The sequence below is a fragment of the Macadamia integrifolia genome, chromosome 7 (genome assembly GCF_013358625.1).
Source record: "Macadamia integrifolia cultivar HAES 741 chromosome 7, SCU_Mint_v3, whole genome shotgun sequence".
NCBI classification, from domain to species: domain Eukaryota; kingdom Viridiplantae; phylum Streptophyta; class Magnoliopsida; order Proteales; family Proteaceae; genus Macadamia; species Macadamia integrifolia.
In genome coordinates, this window is record NC_056563.1 from 27,180,238 (window position 1) to 27,199,508 (window position 19,271).

General features: G+C 37.3%; 2 protein-coding genes, 1 long non-coding RNA gene and 1 other non-coding gene across 5 annotated transcripts; 1 reads left to right on the forward strand and 3 right to left on the reverse strand.

Moving 5' to 3' along the window:
• Positions 1 to 2,757: 2,757 nt before the first annotated feature.
• On the forward strand, positions 2,758 to 2,829 carry TRNAE-UUC. The gene has a single exon. It is a non-coding gene; the product is annotated as a tRNA-Glu (tRNA).
• A 2,386-nt stretch (positions 2,830 to 5,215) lies between these two features.
• LOC122083555 lies at positions 5,216 to 6,596 on the reverse strand. Its single transcript, XR_006141675.1, has 2 exons — positions 6,394 to 6,596; positions 5,216 to 6,028 (listed from the first exon to the last, which is right to left on the reverse strand). It is a non-coding gene; the product is annotated as an uncharacterized LOC122083555 (long non-coding RNA).
• A 1,162-nt stretch (positions 6,597 to 7,758) lies between these two features.
• On the reverse strand, positions 7,759 to 10,673 carry LOC122083553 (UPF0434 protein Aave_2563). 2 transcript variants are annotated; one of them, XM_042651403.1, is made up of 4 exons: positions 10,548 to 10,673; positions 8,792 to 9,027; positions 8,653 to 8,707; positions 7,759 to 8,208 (listed from the first exon to the last, which is right to left on the reverse strand). In XM_042651403.1, exons 2-4 carry the CDS (start codon positions 8,890 to 8,892, stop codon positions 8,071 to 8,073), a joined length of 294 nt encoding a protein of 97 aa, XP_042507337.1. In that variant the 5' UTR covers positions 8,893 to 9,027; positions 10,548 to 10,673; the 3' UTR covers positions 7,759 to 8,070. The 2 variants fall into 2 exon arrangements, with proteins under 2 accessions (XP_042507337.1, XP_042507338.1); XM_042651404.1 differs by lacking the exon at positions 10,548 to 10,673 and adding an exon at positions 10,466 to 10,490.
• Positions 10,674 to 13,232: 2,559 nt separating this feature from the next.
• LOC122084411 (SKP1-like protein 1B) lies at positions 13,233 to 17,695 on the reverse strand. The gene is made up of 2 exons (XM_042652635.1): positions 17,273 to 17,695; positions 13,233 to 13,763 (listed from the first exon to the last, which is right to left on the reverse strand). The coding sequence occupies exons 1-2, from the start codon at positions 17,561 to 17,563 to the stop codon at positions 13,590 to 13,592; spliced, it is 465 nt and encodes a 154-aa protein (XP_042508569.1). The 5' UTR covers positions 17,564 to 17,695; the 3' UTR covers positions 13,233 to 13,589.
• Positions 17,696 to 19,271: the final 1,576 nt, after the last annotated feature.

The window sequence follows — 19,271 nt, forward strand, 5'->3', positions numbered from 1 at the left end:
GACCCCGTGGGTCTACCTACTTCAATTGGGTTGAAACTTAATTTTTTAGGGCTGGTTGGGTAGATTTCCTAAGCAGACCGTGTAGGAAATCTTCATCCTATTATATTTGATAGAAGACATAAAACAAATAATAATAATAATAACAAAAAGAAATTAAGTTCGGTGGCTTATCTTAACCATATGACCCATCATATTAAATTGGATCAGATTTTTTAAACCTTAGCCCAACCCAACCCTTGCCTAGCCCAAAGATAGGCTTGGATATCGTAGCCCAAGCCCAACCTACTAGGCTCAATCCAACTCAGTTTAACCTGATTGAAACTGATAGGATTGAATTGGGCTGGACTAAGTTAGCCCTGATTGACTCCAATAGCCCTTATTTTTGTCATTTCAAGACTAGGCAAGGTCGGGCTAACCTTGTTTTTTCAACAGAGTGTATGATATTATTATCAACAATTATATATTTATATATACAAGGTCAAACAGTGCCTGATAGACCTCAATCCAGGTTTAGCCAACCTTACCTTAGGCATGTTATCTCAACCTTAGCCCACTCCAACCCCATTGTGCTCAGGACGGGCCAGAACAAGCTTAGTAGGGTTCGAGCTCAGCTAACCAAACTTGCACCCCTAACACCATGCATGGTTTTTATTTTTAATTTATTTTTTTTCAGCTGATCCTATTGAGTTATGTTTTTCACTTTCTAGACTTTCCTTTTACCATATATGGATGATGATAAAATGGAAACATATTCACCAGATCTAGGCAAAAAATAATGTCAAGCATGATGGAAGCTCCTTATATATATATATATATATATATTATAAATTGTGTGTAGGTAGAGTAGGGTTCAAAGCCCCAATCCATTATCTATCGATAGCCTAAAGGCCCTAAACCCCCACCCCCCTATACATATTTAAGATCCAAAAGGGCGAGGGACAGTACAATAGAAGGCAGTGCGTGCGTGAAGCTCAATAGGGAACCAAAACCTAAACCTTCTCGGATTCTCCACCGAGAACCTCACCACTCATTTGGGCCATTTGTTTCCACTTGGGGTAACGATGAGTGTTTCCTTCCTAGAACTTGAATGGTTTCCACTTTCCACACCTGAGGATATAAAAAAAATGGAAGAAAACCATCGGAGTTGCAGCTTCAACAGGATCCCACCAATCTCTTCATCAAATCTTCCACTTTACCATGGTTTGCGGGGATGAAACACACGCAGATTTGGGGAATCCTTTTGTTTTGGTTTTCATTGGAGCATTTGTTGTCTCCTTGGGTAGCAGATTTTGGGGGTGGGAGTTTAGTAGTTTCAAGCTAAGCTATGGTTGGACAGAACCAAATCAAATTTAGCTTTGTTGTTTGGTGGACTCCACTCAATCATTGTTACTTTGATTTTTTAAAATTTTAAAAATAAAAATTAAATGCTTTATCTCATATATTTTCTAAAAAAAAAAATCTCATATATTTCGGTTTAAGTGTCTAACCAAGGCTTTTAGGTATCGATATTGGATCGGTCGGATCATATTGATATCAGTTGAGAGCCTGAGATCAATACCAATTCTTGACCGATCTTGGATTGATGAGTATCGGATCAAGGGAAAATTTATTATTATTATTTTTTTTTTATAGGAAACATAGGTGTAAAATTGATTGATCCAAGTCGATACAGACAAATCAGGGTCAATATCGATTCCCAAGATTTAAATACTTGGTTTGTCCAATGATGTCAAAAAAATCAAACTTTTCTTAGGGGAAAGCTATGCATAAGACAAGAAGCACAAAGTGTCAATGTGGTTATAAAATTGATAGAACCTAAAATGGATGAAACACCAAATAGATGAGGATTAGGAATTACTTAATCAACTACTCCTCTAGAATGGCGGGTGAGAGGGGTGTCAATTCTAGGTCTGCACTGGTAGGCCCAATTGAGCTTGACAAGTTTATGGCCTGACTTAGATTGGCTTGATCCAGACATGTATAAACAGGTAGTACACGGTAAAGCCACCTAGCCTGATGGGTGCCTGACACATTTACAAGTCCAACTTGAATTGACTCCTTTAAGCCCGACCCCTTTAATACTATTTGTATTTTTTTTATTTTTAATACTGTTTGTATTTAGTGCTAAGATTATGTGATATGTACACTTGAGATGGTGGTGATTGTTATCTAAGTATTCTTCTTTTTCTGGCATAGTTTAATTGATTCGAACTTAATAAACTTGGGTTATGTAGGCATAGTTTAATTGATTTGAGTTTCATGGGTTAAAGATCAAGTACCTTAATAACTTAGCTACTTTGCCTATCTTTGGCTTAATCCATTTTAACTATGGGATCTTTCTTTGCTATGCCTTTCTTTGCCTCATTTTAATGGTATTCCCCTTCAAGCACATTTAAGAGACCAATTTTAAGATTGCCCGTTTAAAGCTAAATAGGTCTATAGTTTGGATAAAACCCTGTTTATGACAGCTCGAGGTCGACTGACCTGTCCTAGCTAAGCCCGTTAAGCTATATAGGCATTTGAGGTACAACCTTAGATAAATGCCCAAGCCAGACCAAAACTAGCCCAACCCAATCACTTGACACCTCTAGTTGTTGATACCACTTAAGGCGGATAGATCGTCCAACCACTTTTACTAATGCTGGCAAGAGACTTGGTGTAACCCTTAATGAATTATAAACATGAATTGATGTATGTTAGGTAGATCATGCTTTTTAATTAATATTTATAAAACAAATATTACTTTATGATCATAAATCCGTTGTCGTCCAGCGGTTAGGATATCTGGCTTTCACCCAGGAGACCCGGGTTCGATTCCCGGCAACGGAATTTTTTTTTTCCCTATTCCTATTTTTTTAAAATTGATTTCTACTTTTGGTTCATTTAATAATCTATTACAGAACTGGAATTCTTACCCATCAAATGAGAAATCAAAATCCAGCTACATGGAAAGAAGAGAACCATATAACCATCTCCTCAGTTAGCTCTTCCTTCTTCAATGAAGCCTTACTTCCTTTAAGTGCAAACCTGCAAATCGGACAGGTACTGTGACCCAAACTCAACCACCGATCCACACACCCTTTATGGAACATATGAAAACAGGGTAGCCTGCGTGTTTCGCTTCCACTTTCACTTTCGTTTTCTTCTCCCAGTCTCACTAGGCACACGCAGCAACATTCTCCTTCTTCTCCTACTGACCCTTCTGGTGCAGGTGAGGCATCCACGATCCTCTTAGAGACATCAGATTGGATGATCACCACCCCATTAGACAACTGCTTGGGACGGCGTTGCTGTCTTGGAATACTGACCAAACGAATCAGGAAAGCTAACAAGTTCTTCATGACCATTGCATTTTCTGTAATTCTTCACTCTCTGAACTCTTAATAGAGTCTTTCCAGAGAGAGAGAGAGAGAGAGAGAGAGAGAGTGTGGGTTAGTGGGTCTCTTTGCAAAGGTTGAGTTTTGCTTGGTTTAGAAGGGTGGGTGGATTGGAATTTGGAACTTGGAAGAGCCGACGATGACGCGAGTCCAACCATAGCGGTTGCATCTGAACAAGAGTCGTCCTTTCTACTTGAAAGAATAGTATAAACTGTTAGAGGCTATCAAGAAGCTCAACCCTTTTGGTTTGTTTGGTAGGTGATCTTTCCTAGTTGTATGGTCCTCATATGTGTATACCTTAAGCAATATATGCTGCTCATTAGGATCGATCTATCACCATGTTAGTAGCTCATTTAAGTAGAATTTGGATTAAACTGCTGTGACCCAATTTGTCCTGAATAATACTGGATAACCTTGGACTGGAATTCTCGAGCCAGTACTTAAAATTTGTATAGAATACTGTTATGTTTGTTTGGAACCCATCATTGATCTCGTATGGGGGTGTGGGGGTAAAGCCCCTAATTGACTGCAACCCGATGGATCAACTTGACTTGAAGGAGGATATATATGTTCTATTGTCTTGTTGTATAAACAAGTGAGATTTTGGGGTTTTCGTGTTAAGGTTTCAAGGTGAGAGTTTCTTGTTGCGAGTTTGGATGTTCTTGAAAGATCTCTATTGTAAACTTTCTTCCATTATGGTGAATCACCTTTATGTCATCTTGTGTGAATTTGAGTTTATTTTATTCGTATTTGTTGGTGTTTGTTCCAACAAATACCAAGCATAAAATGCATAGAAGACCCATAAAAAACTCGTGCTATAATGGAATTGAACAGATGACTGATGAGAAAAGTTCACTACTTAACAGCCACTATCCTCTTTACTTTGAAAAGAAGGGAAAATTTAGTAAAAGCAGTCTCTTTTCATCCACGGCAAAAGGATTCCATCACTTTATTGCGGTTAGATGGGACTTGATTTTCTTCAGCATAGACGAAGAGAAACTTTCACCTAATTTCTATCTCTTGTCTATCATGGGTCCAGGTCTCTTTCCCTTTTTTGAATTCTGATTCGTAGTTTTTATATAGAAATCCTTGATTAATGATAGAACAAGATCCATTTTGCATCATATTTAAGGGATTCCTTGGTTTGGATTGAAAAAATAGTATCACTCAATCATTATCAAATTAACTACTATCTTTTTCCTGCCTATGACAAATTCCATCAGAGTGCCTTCTACTTCTATTAGGCCATGATTTAGATCAGTATCATTATCAACAAATTCATAAGAAGTGATCCAATTTTTTCATCCAACAGAACAACTGAAAAGATGAAGTATCGTTAATTTTTTCATACTCATTCGAAGTTCGAAATACCAGTTGTACCATAATTTATGTCCCCGTGATTAGTGGCCTTGATATTTGTCACCATTTTCCACTGGGTGGATGTGACACAAGATCTCACGGGCCACACCCCTCAATGGTAGAATTTCAGTCTGAACTTGAGTTCAGATTTCCACAATATTACAAGAATAAAACTTCATTGTAGCATAATCTTAGTAGCAGTGTTGTAAACTTGGACCCTTTCAACTCATTTTTGAGGCACTTTCGAACAGAGCATCACACTGTGATATGCTCTTCTATGTTTCCATGTATGCTGCCATGTGGTTTTTGCAGTTACTTCATATGGACTCTATATCTTCACAGATAGCTCAACTAGCAAACATGGTCGCACCAAGGTATAGGATGGATGAATGTTATGTATAGGGTGTCAACTGAGGAACAGAATTGATTAATCTATTTTTCTAGTTTCGGAACCAATTAAGGACTGATTACCAGAGCCATTTAACTGAAGAATACCAAACTGATTATAAATTGGTTCGGATTCGATCTTGGCCAAGGTAGGTTGTCTCCTAATGAAACCAAATCGTTGACACCACTGTTATCTGCTGACCTCCCTCGGGTTGAGGTCGCTGCTGCTTTAGAGAATAGGGGCGAGGAAAAGTCAGCAGTTGCCAAATCTGTCTAAACAACCTGAAGAAATTTCTTTTCTCAAACAAGTTTTGTTTGGGTAGAGGGAAGAAGGAAAGGAACCAACAGCACCAAAATACACCTGAGAAATCAAAGCAAAAACCACGCTCATCACATACCAACTTCAACGCAACCAAAAATATCAAAACTCCCCAAAATTGCACTTCCATCAGACGAACTTTTAAATTTGATAAAATGTTGCTGTGAGTGTTCTGAAAATACAGAAGCGCCTAGGCTCCAGCAGTCCAGTTTAATGAACCAAGCATTTGCATCTTGCACCTATTGATGGGATTCAAACACATCTTGATCAGATCTTTATCACCATAGAAAAGTGGACAATGTATATTCATATTTTTGTCCTACAAAATTCAACTGATTAATAAGTGAATTTCAAATTTCAACAGAACTATTATTACAGCTAATCTCTTACTTGGTATCAAGGGCAATCATTACCTTCTCCAAGGCTAAAAAAAAGAACAAATAACCAGAAGAACATGATACCACAGGTTCCCATTCCCTAGTCCACTGCCATCTGAAGCCAGGTAATACCATTTGATGTCACCATGTCAATAATTCACTACAGCTGATCCACCAGATGAACTCACGGGTCTGATCATCTCTGATCCCTGGAATCAAATTAAAACGATGCAAACAAAAGAAGTCCAATTCATGTGGTTTTTCACATATCACCCATCAAATCATCAGCTCAATGAGGCAAAAGTAAGCAATCTTCAGGTAAGTCCAGGTACAGGAAGACAGCCAGTTTCCACTGAATAATGAGAATAGATACGAATTAAAGAATCCACAGCATTCATGTCAAGGGATAGCCTGTCAAGGATAGTCCTGACCCAGAAGGGTAAGAATGATTCTAAGAATGGACTAAATGGGACTCCACAGTATATCACTGGCCGCTACTTACATTTATCAGACAGTCTAGTTCAACTAACCTCTTAAATAATCCAAAGAGATGGGCAATACAGGATTTACTTACACTTTAAATGAATGTTAAATAGGCCACACACCATGCGATTGCCAATTTTGAGGTCCATATGAATAAAGGAAGCTCTACACTCTTCTGCATGGTGACAAAGCATGTTGCAACAACAGGAGAAAGTTTACCATCCACAATGCAACTTGAGCTCATGGTTTAAAGTATTTCCGATACCGATACGATACCTTCCGATACGTATCTTAAATTTAATCGACTGATACGATACACACCGATACGATACATGAAATTTTTAAAATCCTTTTGTGTCGATATATATCCGATGATACATACCGATATGCACCAATACACTATCGATACGTACTGATACTCTATGAAAAATATAAAATCGAGGTGAAATATACGTTTCGATATGTATCGATAAGTATCGGTGAGTATTTGTATGTATCGTTCGGTACGTATCGATGAGTATCGGTATGTACCGATACGGTGTGCTACGGTCAAATAATGGCCTAGATGGGTATTTTTTCAGAAAACACGATTTTTTGAGGGTTTTTCTTCCAAAGTTGCTACCAGCCATATTTCTCTCTAACTAAAGTGGAAATCAAGGTTGAGAACAAGGATTTTACATTTATGGGACAACTGCAAACCTTGAATTCTTAGTGTGATACCCTCAATTTAGTGTTTATGCATAATACATGTTATCAATAGCATTTTTTAACAAATTTTTATATAAAAGTGTTTAGAAAGGTGTTTCATATCCATTTATATGCGTATCTTAGTGTATCTCCGATACGATACAATACCCTCTGATATGTATCTTAATCTTGATTGACCGATACGACGACCGATACCGATACTTTAATCCTTGAGCTAAGTTCTTTTCATTGTTATCCTACAATATTACCTTCAGGGAACCGAGATGAAACAAGTCAACCTGCACCAACAAAGAAAGGAACACTAGATCCTACTTTCAAACCTAACGGCATCATGCTTTGTCAAGGACTTACAGAACAAAGTCATGTATGAATGGCTTTAATTGCTTCACAGGCCAGCCAAAAGATGTGATAGAAAAAGAAATGAAAAAAATTGCAGGGCAGAGCAGCTATGCAGTCCCACCTTCAGAAATGTTTAAAATTTATGTAGACTACAAAAGGTAATATGTGAAATATTAGCTTCTTAGAGAGCACATCATAATGAAGGCATCTAAACATCATGGAAATCTGAATTTAGAATTTGAAGTAAAGAAAGATAAGTTGTTTGAGGAAAAGATAGTATAGCATTGATGCATAATCTTCACTGGTAGCCGACACAGCATGGAATCATTTCGACATATAAGTCCGACCATATTGCTCTCCAGCAAATGTTGTTCGAAAGTGTTCCAAAATTTTTCGATGGATGTAAATGTTAGTGAAGAATTTTGAATTAGTGCTTCCATTGCTTAAATAAGAAAAACTGAAGTTGAATCAACAAAGAGGTACATATATAATTCCAAAGTTTCCTCACTTCCCCCCCATGTGTATTACACAAAATTGTTTGAGAGCTCTAAAGGCTCCATGATCGTTATTTCATTCACTGAAACCAGAAAATCAAAATCTCTCATAACATAAATTAAAATGGGATAACAATATTTCCTCCTACAAAAAGAGAGGAAATGAAGTTATCGTGAACTCTCTGTGAATGGAATTCTGTCTTTACACCATTTACTATTTAAATGATTCACTTAGGGTTACCCCCTCGATAACCATCTTCATTGTTCGACACAGAAGAATCAGCAACATCATCAGGTGCAGATAAGTCGCCAGTCTCAAGCAACTTTCCATCCTTCGGTACCAGGCAAGGGATTCCATCAACAATCTACAACAGAAGAGAACAGCAAACATATTGAATTTAATGAAGGAACAAGAATAGCTAGCTTACGACAAATGAAGTTGAAAGAAGCGAGGAAAAACAAGAAGGCCAGGATCCACCTAGTTTCCAAGTTACAGAGTGGGGGCACATTTAAGCATCTCACTGAAGACATCGAGCCCAGGACTCACAAGGGAACAACTAAGTAACCATTTGGTTGAATCAAAAAGATGATTTTTGCAAAATCTCGAGGATACTTGAACAGGACTAAGATACTGGAAATGAAGATGGACAACAACAAGGTGGAATGCCATATTCATCATTAGAAGGTAAAAAGACTAGCCAAACATGTTGTACTTATTTGGGTACAAAATTCTGAATTTAAAGCAGGCACCATATTCTGATATTATCAAATTTAAAAAACTGAAAATGGGAAATGGAGGAAGAACTCACTGGATAAGAAACTCCAAGAGCGTCACTGATTAGGGAATTCGATTCCTCGCACACTCTGAACATGCAGAACAAACACAAAAACATGAATTTTCTCTCTAGTGTTTTAATATGGAAAAAAAAAATAGAGGAAAATTCTTACCTCAAGGGTTGCTTAGAAAGTGGGCAGACAAGAATCTCTGATAAAGTCTTGCTGATGATGGTGCAGGCATCCTTAAGAAAGGCTCTACTTGCTTTCACCATTTCATCTGTTTAAGCTTTTCAGTTTCACTGTTGACTTCACCGTCTTCTCCTCCTTGTGACAAGTTTCTCCGGTTGGGACCCTATGTATGGGAGTACCAGGGAAGTGGAAGCTCTTGCCTGTGGAAATAAAGATCCCTGCGCAATGCCGCTCAAATTTCAGACCCTAGTTCAATCAAATACCCCCAAGCTGCTGTCCCATATTTCCATATATATATATATATATATATATCCACACATGTATATATATATATATCCACACATGTTTACTGGTATTCTAATAAGCGGTGCTGAGTTTTAAATTGATTTGATTCAACCCAGATTTGATAGCTTTTAACATCACGCCAAGTGACTGCCTGTACCTATACATGAGATACTGTGTATTGTTGTGTTCTTCATGTTCTTAACGTGAAGTAGGCATCTAGCTGTATTGTGTTACCATTACAGCGAAGGCAAACTTAACATATGCAAGACAAAATTATCAATGCTAATTCTCAAATTACTGATCCTAAAAGACAGCCCAGCAATAACAATACTGTACTTAGAAGTATGTATTCCACCCCTAGATACATGTGATAATTTGATCTTGCTACACGTTCTATAACTTTGTTTCCAACAGTTTCTAGCCTTCTTTTCCTATGTAATGCAAAGGCTTTTCTCGGATTTCATGAAATTGCCAATATAGATAGTTTGGGAAGATCCCAATCTCACAACCAGTGAAGACTTGAAATGAAAATATCTACACTTCATCTTTGTAACAAGCTTTAGATGGGATTTAAACATATATGACACATGGGCCCAGGGGTCTCCTGTCAACAATGTGCATGAATTTTTCAATTCAGAAAACTTGGGAGTCGCAAATCTGGGACCTCCTCCCCCTATCCCAAGTGAATAAACGGCTGTTGCTTCTGCTGTGTGGATGGGGCAAGGATGGTATAGGACACGGAAGTGCTTAGCTTGGCCTTGGACTTACAAAGAGGGTTGGGCCAGAAATCAGGATCGATACCCCTATGCTGCGGCTATAGGGAATTGACGTTCATGACATGCTATAGGAGCCTCCTCGGGTATTTGGGAGCACACTTTGGCCCTAGACGAAGCTTAAAAATATATTTGGTTCAGATTCTGATTCTGATTCTGAAAATTCCAGATTCATGTTTGGCAGCACAAGTTCATCATTGATTCTAACAAAAATAATTCAATCATCTTGTCTGGTTGTGTCAAATTCTGAAAATGTAGAATTGAAGAACAGATAACAAATGAGTTAACAGCCAGAAATTAATAGAAAAACGCAGGAGATTTCAGCCCAGAAATATTATGCGTAAAAACATGTAGTTTACAGATATTTTAGACCCCCAAAAAAGATAGCCAATCCAGCTGTGAATCTAGTCTGGGAAGAGGGAATCCTCAAACCCGCCGGCGTCAGATTCGAAAATCTGAGTTGCAATGGTCGAGAATCTGTTCTTACATGCCTGCGCATGTATTTGTGTTTTTGTATGGTGTGTGGGAGGGAGAAAAAGAAGAAGAAGAAGCAGAGGAAAATTCGAGTTACAGACGTTGAGAAACTGGTCTTACTCACGTTGCCAGCCAGGAAACCTTGAGCGGAGTTGAGAGCACAGATCAGAGAGAGAGAGAGAGAGAGAGGACATATATGAACTTACCGTGAAAGGGATGGCAGAAAAAAAAAATCTTTGCCGAATTTGTAGAACTCGGTCCTCACCGGAGTTGCAGAACACAGCCGTCGAACCTTCCGCTCGAATGGTCCAAACCCTTTATCAAGTGACAGTGACAACGGTGACGAACGACCTGTGTGTTAACCTTTAGAAAGTAATATGACCATTTTACCCTTATTAATACACGTGGTTTTAAGCTAATGGCGCGAATCTAATTTTTATTTCTGGGCTTTAATCTATTTCTTATTTAGAATCATAATCGGAACCCGAACACAGCTTAAAAAAATCAGTAGGGTTCAAGGATCGGTTGGTAGCGGATCGGAGGACTCGGTAGACTCGGATTGGAGTTGTTCGGCTCCAATCCCGAATCCAGCCAATTGGAAAACTATATGGATGCCGATTCTAAGGTGACTTATGGCCGATTTTAGGGCTTTTTGTAATCAATTCAATCCGGCTGATTTAGAACAAAACCAGATTATATCGGTTGGGATCGGCTGACTATAATAAGTGTTTTTTATTGTTTTGATAAAAATAATAAGTTTTCTTTCACCCACCGGCCACACCTATATATCTAGTTCATAATTACTCTACCTTATTTGTTAGAGGTCTGAACTACTCTTCCTCATTTCCTGATGCCGACCTAACTATAATAATGGAAGTTGATGAAGGAATTCGACTTTTATTATAGTGTGAGGAAAATTCAGGGTCCCTAAAATATATGTTTGATTGAAGAGAATGAATAACGATTGGTAAAAACCTAAACTCCATACGTATTCACCGTAATCAAGGTTTGAAAACTTGAGATCGATTTCAACCAATAATAAGCTGGATCAAATCAAATATCATTTGAGATTGGATAATCCAAATAGGCTTGAATTGGGAGCAAGCGATTAAATTTGATCTTGGATGACAGATTCAATCCCATTTCTTTAAAAGTCTAGTTTTGACCCTTGAATGGGACTAGTAGAATGATGAAAAAGCTGGTTCGATTGTTCCCTAGTAAGAAGTGGGAGTAATGATAAGATTACAATGGTGGGTGAAGAGATTTTTGTAAGTAAAGAAAAACATTTTCAATCAACAATTATACAACTTTATTGAGGGAAAAGGAAAAACTTGTTTTTAATTACCCGAACCATTTCATAGAACCCGAGCATTATAACATCATCTTCTTGTTTTTTTCCCTGCTAATAACATTGTGCCCATGAGGGTTTTTCTTTTTAGACAAAAAATTAGATTTTATTTTGGAAAAAGAATGCCACTTGATTGTCCTTTCTACACCCAATACATGACATTGTGAAAAGATGCCTCTACCAATGTAGACATGTGATTGGAAGTTTGTCTATGTACCTGTACTGACACAATGGCCACATGACCCGATAGGTTCTTTCTCCCATTTCAAGGCAAGAAATCCCTTAAAAGTAGTGTGATCCTTGCACCAATGCGAGGCCTAATGAAAACATTAATAAAAGCATCAACAAAGGTGAGATTTTCACCTTTCATGAGATCCTCCGCAAAAGCCACGTTATTTTTTAGGTTCCCTTTCATCCCATTTTATTAGCAAAAGTCAGCACTAGATAATCTTCTCCCAAGGAAAGCCAAAGTTACAAGAGAAGGGGTGGATTAGGCCAATAGGTTCTAGATAACTAAATTTGAAAACTCCCAAAGCAAGAAAATAAGCATCCTTGTTCAAAGATTCAAGGATACATTACTTCAGACAATCCTAAAGAAATTGACAAAATATCATCAACAATGGAGAGGCAAGGCCCATTCAAGGGAAGAAGCATTTTCCATTTCGATTTCAAGGCCCAGACTAAAGCTTCACAATCAGATAAAATTGCTATATTCATAAAGCCCAATGAGCACCAAACCATCACGGCATCCATCCATCCGATCTTGTACATAAAACTCCAGAAGGCACTAAAAAACCAACTCTGGCCTGACCCAGACCGAACCAAGCTGATCCAGATTCAATCCGGATTAGAATCGAGAACGATACCTGATCCTATACCAATCCACTGCTAAGATAGGGTAAAATGATCCAAACCACCATTGTTTTCTTCTTAATACTAGTATCGTCTGAGACCAGTGCCTAGTTTTAAAACCTTGGCACCAACTAGTGAATCATGGCACCAAACGTCAGTGTCACACATAGCAACAGCAGCTGTCCAAGTTAGACCCAACGTATTGGCGTGTTACATATTGTGCAAATTCTTTTCAACTAAAACCCAAAAATGATGTAGACAACCCATCCACAAATTTTGCTTTTTTTTGGTCGAATACCTATCCACAATTTTAAACACCGACTAATCATACACCTGTTTTATACCTAGGAAGCGACCCTGCCTCGCTCCCGTCTCTGTAGGCGCCAGGCTCAATCGTACAAGAAGGATGATTATATCAAGGAAAACTTTATAAAGGATCGGGGTCAAAACTTGAAAAGAAAGCTCCACAATACTGCTAATGGTCGTATGGAGAACAAACCAACAAAACCCAGAAGAACGGCAGCTATATCTCCACCATAAACAACCTCCATGACCTTACACAGCACCCACCTCTGATACGGCTGGAGGTGTTGGTGTATATGCAGAAATAACAGAGATCCCCATACCTTAGGTGGTTTTGAGTATGTTAGGCGATGATACTAACAAAAAAAATAATCCAAAAAAGAAGGTATAGAAAGAAATGCAATCAATATGACGTATTTATAAAATGACAGAATATCATCATGTTCAAAAGAACAGTAATCACATAAAAGAGTATGCTGAAGGTGGTAGAATAGGGTTCTGATTGGTTTTGATAAAACAACATTGGGCAAATAATACCAATGACCACCACTACCACCAACAGTATATATACATCTTATGAAAAATAAGTTCCATTGCATTGAAATAAAAGGCAAATGTACTAGATGAAGTCTTTCCTACAAGGTAACTATTAGTTTACTTGAATCACAGTGGACATCAATCACCCAACCAACCCCCCACCTTTAGAACAGCATAGCATAGCCTTGGTTGTATCCTCGGTCAAATCTCATTCAAAGGCCCACTGGTTCTCCCTCCGAACCTCCTCCTCTTCCTCGGGGGTAAAATCATTCTTGATGTTGAATGTCTTCCGGATCTCTTCTGGAGTTTTACCCTTGATCATATCTGCAACAGTCTGGCATGTAAGATCCAACAGGCTCTTGATATTTAAGTAGTTCGCTGCCTGCAAGAGATTAGAGTGGAGACACACATTACCAACTTGAAACTACGAAAAGGGCATAATGCCTTCTAAGGAATATATATTATGCTCAACCAAATGCAATAATAGTCATTGTTGAAACAAACTACTGGTCCAGCATCTTCACGAAAAATCATCTATTTGTCCATACCTATGTGAGAAACCAATGCATTGTTGTATGAAGCATCAGAAGAAGGGTTCATGTCTAAAAGGAAATAACCAAAGGCCACCAATAACAGAAGCTGACAGACCCACCCAATTCCTATCTTTAATCTAAAATTGGGTGGGTGAGCCAAGCTCCTGTTACAGGTGGCAACAAATCAATGGAAACTCTCTTCATCATGAGCCCTGGAAAACTTGGTCCCAAGAAACAATATATAATGATACATACACACTGATTACTGTGCCCTATATTTAATTCCCATTCAAGAAATATGCTAATAACAAAAGCAGATCTATGTACTAATCCCTATGTAGTTGTTCAAATCAATTATAAGGCAACATTTTAGGCCCAAAACACAAAAAAGCACTGGCACATATCTTTAGTGAAACAACTAAGTTCTCCCGATGGTTCAAAAAGATTGTGTAGATGAATATTTGCAATGGAACAACTTCACAACTTACCAATGATAACCATCATACAAAAAGCACCATGGGTAAATATACAAGACAGACCAAGGTGGTATTTCAGTTAAACCAGAAGACAAATCTATTTGATATCAAGTGGGAACTGAACCCCTTTTCTGCACGTATATACGGATGATTCAACAAAACAGAACAAGGCAGCACATCAATGGATTCTTGAATATAAGCAGAACAATACTATGAAAGCATGTACAGAATTTCTAGAAGCCCACGGAATTGGATTCGGAAAATCATTTAAATACCAGAATCGCAGAGAAATGTGAAAATACCGCATTTAGAAAAATCCAATGATGACAAAAAGAAGGGAATGAAAATCTGGTCGAGGTCACTTTAAAGGTTTAAAGTAACACCTCAAAAAATGAGTCTGATCTAATGGTTGATCTAGAGTTTGAATGATATCCTATTAGGATCCAGAATTGATTACTATTAGCATATCTTAATGGGCTCAAAACACATACATATTTCAGAAATAATATAAGGATACTAATCTGGGGGGAAAAAAAAAATCAAATATGACCTTTAAATAGTATAACCAGAAATCCAACTAGAAGTAGGAATCTAGGAAAATAACACAAAGATCAAATTTTGAAACCATCAGTGTTAGAATGTAATCCGAGAGCCAAATATGTATTATCCCAGATGTAAATTATAGAAAACAGAAACTCTTGCAAGTAGGTACGTATAAGAACATGGTAGAAACTTGAATATACTAACCTGGTTTGATGGTGGATAAGATGATTTAGAATGGAAGAAAGATAGATAGATAGATATATATAAACCAAGCATCTCATCAATCCTACCTTAACATCTCAGCAAGGGATGTCGTATTACAGAACATTGGATCAAAAAATCCAAGCTTTATTAATTATAAAATTTCAATGGCTGGTTTTATCTATATATATATATATATATAAACCAAATGATAAGGCAATAATGGCAGTTTGGAAAGCAGGTTAGATAATTTAGGACAAATAAGAATCAATGATTTAAAGGAAACTCATAATTAAGGGAAAATCTGGGAAGTAATAATGAGGAGAAAGAGTAGATATTCAATGAATATAAGGGCAATAACATAAATGGATGGGTAAATCTGGAAATAATATGAGAGAGTAAAATATTCAATGAATATAAGGGAAATAACATAAATGGATGGGAATATGAGAAAGAGTAAAATATTCAAGGAATATAACGGCAATAACATAAATGGGATGAAGGGCTTAGAGATGAAAGTTGGTCATCTTCTACCTTCGAAAACCAGTACAGAGGCAAAAGGGAAATTGGTTCTGCGGTAAAAGCTCCCTAAAGAAAGAGCTATTAGCAGCGAGCCTCTTGAGTTCTAATCGCGACAGCGAGGTTTCTATGGATAAAGAGCCAACAAGCCCAAATAGCTCATGAAGAGAGAAGTTTCAGAACCTGCAACTACACGTGGTACAAGGCCAGGTATAAGAACTCAGTTCTTACGACAGGGAAATCCTACAGAACTGAGGTTTAGTGTGCAAATCGAAACCAGGCCACTGAATCTCAGGAAACAACAACCATGCTCCAGATTCAGTCAATAAAATACGCTTCAGTGAGATGGTCACTGATGAGAGAGAGAGAGAGAGAGAGAGAGAGAGAGAAGAGGAAAGAGTAAGAAGAAGACGAAGGGGGGAGGGATCGCACAGCTACACAGGCTCACACCACTGAAACTCAACTTCAATTCATTCTCAAATCTATCAGTATCATCGGTTACAAGCCAACATATAAAGAAATTCAAACAAAAAATAGAAATTAACTCAACTAAGGACACTAAGAAATCTAATTTAATTCAACTACGGAAACTACTCTCTCCCTACCTGCATAGCTATCTCCTACCACATAAAATAATTCAGAGATTACATATAACCTAATAAAGAAAATATCTAAGTTATCCTACCAGACCCAAATCCCAATTCAGGTCCAGTTCTCACTCCTGGAGCAGTTTTGACATAATGAAAGCTTGTAGATTCCTAATCCACATAAACATAATCGAAACAGGAAAGGAAACTGAAAATAAAGGACTGCTTAAATAGAACTCCATAGTAGACTAGGATTAGGATTCCAAGTGAAATTAGGATTCCTAGAGAAACTATGAATTCTGAAATTCCTAAGACCGCAGAATCTTCTATTGGCACTGATTCTAGTGCCAAAATACTACATGACCATGCCCACAATGAGAAGCTTCAAAGGAATCAGAGACCTATATATAGAAGAAAAAATCACCCAATTACAAAATTTAATTTAAGAAATTATTAGACATTAGAATTCAGTAAAATTTGCAAGCGCTGTTAAAAAAAAAAAACAAAACAAACAGATTCTACTAAATAACAGTACACAACATTGCCAGCTTCACATGAAAAATCAAGTCCTACCAAAGGGATCCAAAACTCAACAATGTTTTCTCCTGAAACCATGGGAGGCAGGTCACCAGCGCAATATTTCAAACTCCTAAAGCATGGAATGAGTATGTCAACAAAATCGCAAAGAGTTGATAACCTACCATAACGACATAATGCATATAGAAGCATGGAATAATATCATAAATAAATCCCTGATCTGGAAACCTAGTTTATTCAGATATGCATTACGACCAAAGGGCCACAAGTAGAAATAAAAAAAAAACCAATCGCCGAAAAGATTCAGAAATCCAAAAATAAAGCTTGGGAATAATAGATAGATAAATCCAGAAATACAAGAAACGATCAAAACCTAAAAAGAAAACAAACCACGGCACCCCATCAAAATATCAAAACCTTATGAGACAACTTAAACAGACCACGAAACCCTAAGAACCCAAAAGAATATAGAGAGTTCAGAGGAGAAACCCTAACCAGGATGAGATCGAAGAGTGTGGCCTGGTCAACCTTGACAAACTCAGCATCCCAAGTCTTAAGTTCCTCATCGGCAGTCCGATCATCAGCCTTGGGAGTCTCTACGTGCTTCTTACAGTATTCGATCACCTTTGACAAGATCTTACTGGTAACATTAGGCAACGGGATTCCGTTGTCCGCGCAATCGTCTTCGATCATGTGTTTAATAGTCTGAGATTCAAGGGCGACAGCCTCGTCGACATCAAAGGTCTCACCATCAGAGCTCTTCAGAGTCACCTTCTTGGACGACATGATCGCTAAACTCAGAAACGAAATCAAATCCACGAACAAACCCTAGAAAGATAGAGAGAGAAAGAGACACAAAGCGATAGAGGAAAAGGAAAAGCGAAACACAGACTGAACCGTCCAAAATGTGAGAGAAAGGAGCCCTAGCTGACCTATTTATATATCTCTTCGGTTCGGGAGATTATTAATTTATTTGATTTTCCAATATCTATTTGGTTTAGGAGAAGGAGACTATTATTTTATTTGATTTCTAATCAGTTTAGGAGAAGTAATTATTTCTTTATTAGGAAAGAAAACCCAATAGGTTATATAATTATAAATATCAGTTACTGAAATGGGCCGGCCCATGAAGTTGGTCTGGCCAGAATTTGATTTACAAAAGAATGGGCCTCATCTAGGCCTGTTCAATGGTTTCTTTTTATTAATTAATTTATTATTATTATTAAATTTTTTTTAAGTACAAGGATTTGATTTAAGTAGAAGGTAAAGGCCCTTGCCATGCTCATTTTGGTCTTCCAATTTAATCTTAAAGTGTATAGTTCTCAAAAAATAAAAAGGAAGAAGAGGAGGTGTTTGTTCTACCGGATGGTTTGATAATTTATGTCAATTGCCTTTGGGTGTTTAGTAATTTATTTATGAAAGAGGGATGGTACGATGTCCACTTGTATTGGAATTATACACGTATTAAATAGAAGTCATTTTTCGTAAGATCGTAAATCATCTTATAGTGGGACCCACAACATTGAATTGGAGAAAAAAGTGAGAGGCGTGTACTTCACCAATCGTTTGCCTTTTCTTTTCTCTTTTTATTTATTATCGTCCTCCTAGAATTTATAAGATCTTCCATTTGCATCTTTGTTCATAAAAGTTAAAGTTAAGTTACTTTATAGATTGTAACATCAAAAAAGAAGTTGGATTTAGTAATGGATTCACTAAATTAGAAATCGAAGGTTTTTGTAATGGTGTGTCCTTGTGTGGAATTCGACTCGGAATGTACAGGTATGAACATTAATATTTATTTTTCCTTCACCTATATTGAAGAGAGAGCTTCTTAACTTATAGATATTGATGCTTGGATTGGATTCTTAGAATAATGAAAAAGTATTTCAGATCTTCAACAATAAAAGAAGGAATAGTAAGATTATAATGATGGTTAAGATATTCCTCGGGCAGCGAAAGAAAACCTTCTCCTAAATATTAAAGAGAGAGAGTGGGGGCAAGGAAACCATTCCATCATCATTTGAGGGTTCTGAAGAATGCATATGGCCCCACTTAAGAGAAAGTGTTTTTTGCAAACCTAATCATGTGGTTTTAGGTATACATGACTAATTTACAGCTACATGAGGCCAAAAAATGATACATTCCAAAGAAAGGCTAAATGAGATTTTAAGAAAAGGATCTAATAAAAATTGTAAGGTTATTTTCCTTCAACAAGTCATAACAAAGTTACCTTTCTCATTCTCTCATAGAGGGACACCATATGGGTATCTTCAAAACTAGGTTCATGATCTCATATCATGTATTTAGGGGGGGGGGGATTTATACACTAGCGTTGTATAGTAGTATTAGATACTTTCAATAGGTGTATCATAGGGGCCCCACAATTTTAGTAAAGATAAGAGAGAGAAACATATGTGTGACATTATATATGTATAAGATGTTATGTATATATCGACTGATTACAAGGGGAATTAAAGAGAAGGGAAGTAAAATT

Bases quoted from the DNA above. Each gene is read 5' to 3' on its own strand.
- LOC122083553 (XM_042651403.1), bottom strand. From the start codon at position 8,892: ATGGTGAAAGCAAGTAGAGCCTTTCTTAAGGATGCCTGCACCATCATC. The intron at 8,708-8,791 runs GTAAGAATTTTC...CTGCATGTTCAG, and splicing joins CTTTCTAAGCAACCCTTGAG to AGTGTGCGAGGAATCGAATT. The intron at 8,209-8,652 runs GTGAGTTCTTCC...CTTCTGTTGTAG, and splicing joins CTCTTGGAGTTTCTTATCCA to ATTGTTGATGGAATCCCTTG.
- LOC122084411 (XM_042652635.1), bottom strand. From the start codon at position 17,563: ATGTCGTCCAAGAAGGTGACTCTGAAGAGCTCTGATGGTGAGACCTTT. The intron at 13,764-17,272 runs GTTAGGGTTTCT...AATCTCTTGCAG, and splicing joins CACTCTTCGATCTCATCCTG to GCAGCGAACTACTTAAATAT.